Genomic DNA, 3,299 nt, shown 5'->3' on the forward strand with positions numbered 1-3,299 from the left:
TACATTCAGAACATATAATAGTATCTCTATGGTAACAGTGATAGAATTACATTCAGAACATATAACAGTATCTATGTTTATATTTGATAGAGTATAGACTTTAGATATATATATATAGACATAGAAGAGATGGACAGAGAGGGAAGAGTATAGACTATAGATATATATAGACATAGAAGAGATGGATAGAGAGGGAAGAGTATAGACTATAGATATATATAGACATAGAAGAGATGGACAGAGAGGGAAGAGTATAGACTATAGATATATATAGACATAGAAGAGATGGATAGAGAGGGAAGAGTATAGATATAGATATATATAGACATAGAAGAGATGGACAGAGAGGGAAGAGTATAGATATAGATATATATATAGACATAGAAGAGATGGACAGAGAGGGAAGAGTATAGACTATAGATATATATAGACATAGAAGAGATGGACAGAGAGGGAAGAGTATAGACTATAGATATATATAGACATAGAAGAGATGGACAGAGAGGGAAGAGTATAGACTATAGATATATATAGACATAGAAGAGATGGACAGAGAGGGAAGAGTATAGACTATAGATATATATATAGACATAGAAGAGAAAAATATTACAATTGAAGTGTACATATGTTGACATGTAACCATTACAACCCTCATTACCATTACAACCCTCATTACCATTATAACCCTCATTACCATCACAACCCTCATTACCATTACAACCCTCATTACCATTACAACCCTCATTACCATTACAACCCTCATTACCATTATAACCCTCATTACCATTACAACCCTCACTACCATTGCAACCCGCACTACCATTACAACCCTCATTACCATTATAACCCTCATTACCATTATAACCCTCATTACCATTACAACCCTCATTACCATTACAACCCTCACTACCATTACAACCCTCATTACCAATTTAACCCTGATAATCATTACTCTAACAGTAATGATAGTTTGTTGATATGGTGAGAGCATCTGTACCCAGATCATCCAAAGAACCTTCCAGAACTATTTCTCATGGAATTGTAAAGATTCCTCACTACGGAATAAATTCTTCCAACTAGGTTAGGAGGAAGTGGTAGGTTTAGTAACTCTTGGACAATCTCCTGGGAACACCTTGACAGGACCATCTTTACCTTGGTAATGTTTGTTCAACATGTCTTCGAGTGCTCCCAAGGTTTCTGGGTTCAATATTTTCCCCTCGTCTTCCTTCTTGTTCCACCCCCAGTGTGCTTCAGCCATCCACTTTTTCTTCTTGTTGTTGTAACAGCAGTAGGCTGTCCACATGCGATCTGGGATGTTCACTCTGTTGTTCAGTGTGTTGCTCTTACTGGCCACTGCTCCAGTCACCACATAGGCTTTTATACCGTTGTTACTAATACAGTCCGACATCAGCTTTTCTCTGACATGTTCCTCCATTTTTCTCCAGCTGCCCCCGTTGAAGGTGCGGTCCTGGGGAACGATGTTGGTCAGGGTAAAGGTGGACTCCTGAGTATCAAGGCTACAAGCATGTGAACTTGGGAAGAGATGACCTCTGTTCACATCTTTAAAATCTGTTGGGTTTCTTCTTACGTCTTGAGCATAGTCGTTGTTCCCAGCCTGGTTGTTGTAAATGCCTCCTCCCATATTCTCCATGTTAGGGTTGTTGTTTTCCCCGTTGAGCTGCAGGAAACAACAGTCATTCATTCACAAGTGTTCTGTTCAATAAACCCTCCTCACAATCTAGACAATCAAGTCTCCCTCCATAGTGGTGGTTCTATATTCTGTAACAGAACTGTCTGTGATATACAGCAGTAAACAAATACACATGTTGTGTTACATGACAAAACATTAGTCCTACCTGGGGCTCCATCATCCAGCGTTCATCTGGTCTACCCGGTATACAACCAGTGAAGGTGTAGGCTGAGAACACAGGGATCTTGTTGGTCGTGTCGTACAGAGTTGCAAACCTGTAGGTGTTTTTGAACAACTGGCAGATCGGCTTGTAGCGGTTCTGGTCCTTGACTGTCCCATCAACCAAAATACCTGGGAGATTTGGAGTTGTCTCCATCAGGAAGAACGTCTTGCACTGTGGAACATCGCTGAACTTCTTCACTACATGAGAGAGAGCAGGAGGAAGGAGAGAGAGGAGGAGGAGAGTAGAGAGATGATTCAAAACCCCCATCATCACCTGAAGACTGTTCACCACAGAGACAAAGATGAAGTTACAGAGACCAGTTGGTAGACTGGAGACTGTTGAGCTGAATCAGGACAGACTGATTGAAATAGTTATAACAGAGACCAGTTGGTAGACTGGAGACTGTTGAGCTGAGTCAGGACAGACTGCTTTAATAACCTCTTAAGGAGCCGCCCCTTTTTAAACATTTTTGCCTAAAATGACATACCCAAATCTAACTGCTTGTAACTCAGGCCCTGAAGCAAGGATATGAATATTCTTGGTACCATTTGAAAGTAAACACTTTGAAGTTTGTGGAAATGTGAACGGAATGTAGGAGAATATGACACATTAGATCTGGTAACAGATAATACAAATAAAAAAACAAACACTCTTTTGTATATAAATATGACATAACTACAGATCTATTCTATATAAACTGATATAACTACAGGTCTATTCTATATAAACTGATATAACTACAGGTCTATTCTATATAAACTGATATAACTACAGGTCTATTCTATATAAACTGATATAACTACAGATCTATTCTATATAAACTGATATAACTTTAGGTCTATTCTATATAAACTGATATAACTACAGGTCTATTCTATATAAACTGATATAACTATAGTTCTATTCTATATAAACTGATATAACTATAAACTGATATAACTATAAACTGATATAACTACAGGTCTATTCTATATAAACTGATATAACTACAGGTCTATTCTATATAAACTGATATGACTACAGATCTATTCTATATAAACTGATATAACTACAGGTCTATTCTATATAAACTGATATAACTATAAACTGAAATAACTACAGGTCTATTCTATATAAACTGATATAACTATAAACTGATATAACTATAAACTGATATAACTATAAACTGATATAACTACAGGTCTATTCTATATAAACTGATATAACTATAAACTGATATAACTATAAACTGATATAACTATAGGTCTATTCTATATAAACTGATATAACTACAGGTCTATTCTATATAAACTGATATAACTATAGTTCTATTCTATATAAACTGATATAACTATAAACTGATATAACTATAAACTGATATAACTACAGGTCTATTCTATATAAACT

The 3,299-nt window shown here is 36.3% G+C and overlaps 1 protein-coding gene across 1 annotated transcript; it reads right to left on the bottom strand.

Moving 5' to 3' along the window:
- Window positions 1-342: 342 nt before the first annotated feature.
- LOC118965973 (endonuclease domain-containing 1 protein-like) lies at window positions 343-2,351 on the bottom strand. The gene is made up of 2 exons (XM_090185716.1): window positions 1,857-2,351; window positions 343-1,678 (listed from the first exon to the last, which is right to left on the bottom strand). The coding sequence occupies exons 1-2, from the start codon at window positions 2,181-2,183 to the stop codon at window positions 1,082-1,084; spliced, it is 924 nt and encodes a 307-aa protein (XP_090041842.1). The 5' UTR covers window positions 2,184-2,351; the 3' UTR covers window positions 343-1,081.
- Window positions 2,352-3,299: the final 948 nt, after the last annotated feature.

The sequence above is a fragment of the Oncorhynchus mykiss genome, chromosome 9 (assembly GCF_057628025.1).
Source record: "Oncorhynchus mykiss isolate SJ-2025 chromosome 9, ASM5762802v1, whole genome shotgun sequence".
NCBI classification, from domain to species: domain Eukaryota; kingdom Metazoa; phylum Chordata; class Actinopteri; order Salmoniformes; family Salmonidae; genus Oncorhynchus; species Oncorhynchus mykiss.

What these genes read in the sequence shown, in the direction of transcription:
- LOC118965973 (XM_090185716.1), bottom strand. Translation starts at nt 2,183, where the DNA reads ATGATGGGGGTTTTGAATCATCTCTCTACTCTCCTCCTCCTCTCTCTC. An exon ending in GCTGGATGATGGAGCCCCAG is followed by an intron (nt 1,679 to 1,856) that starts GTAGGACTAATG and finishes TGTTTCCTGCAG; the next exon opens with CTCAACGGGGAAAACAACAA.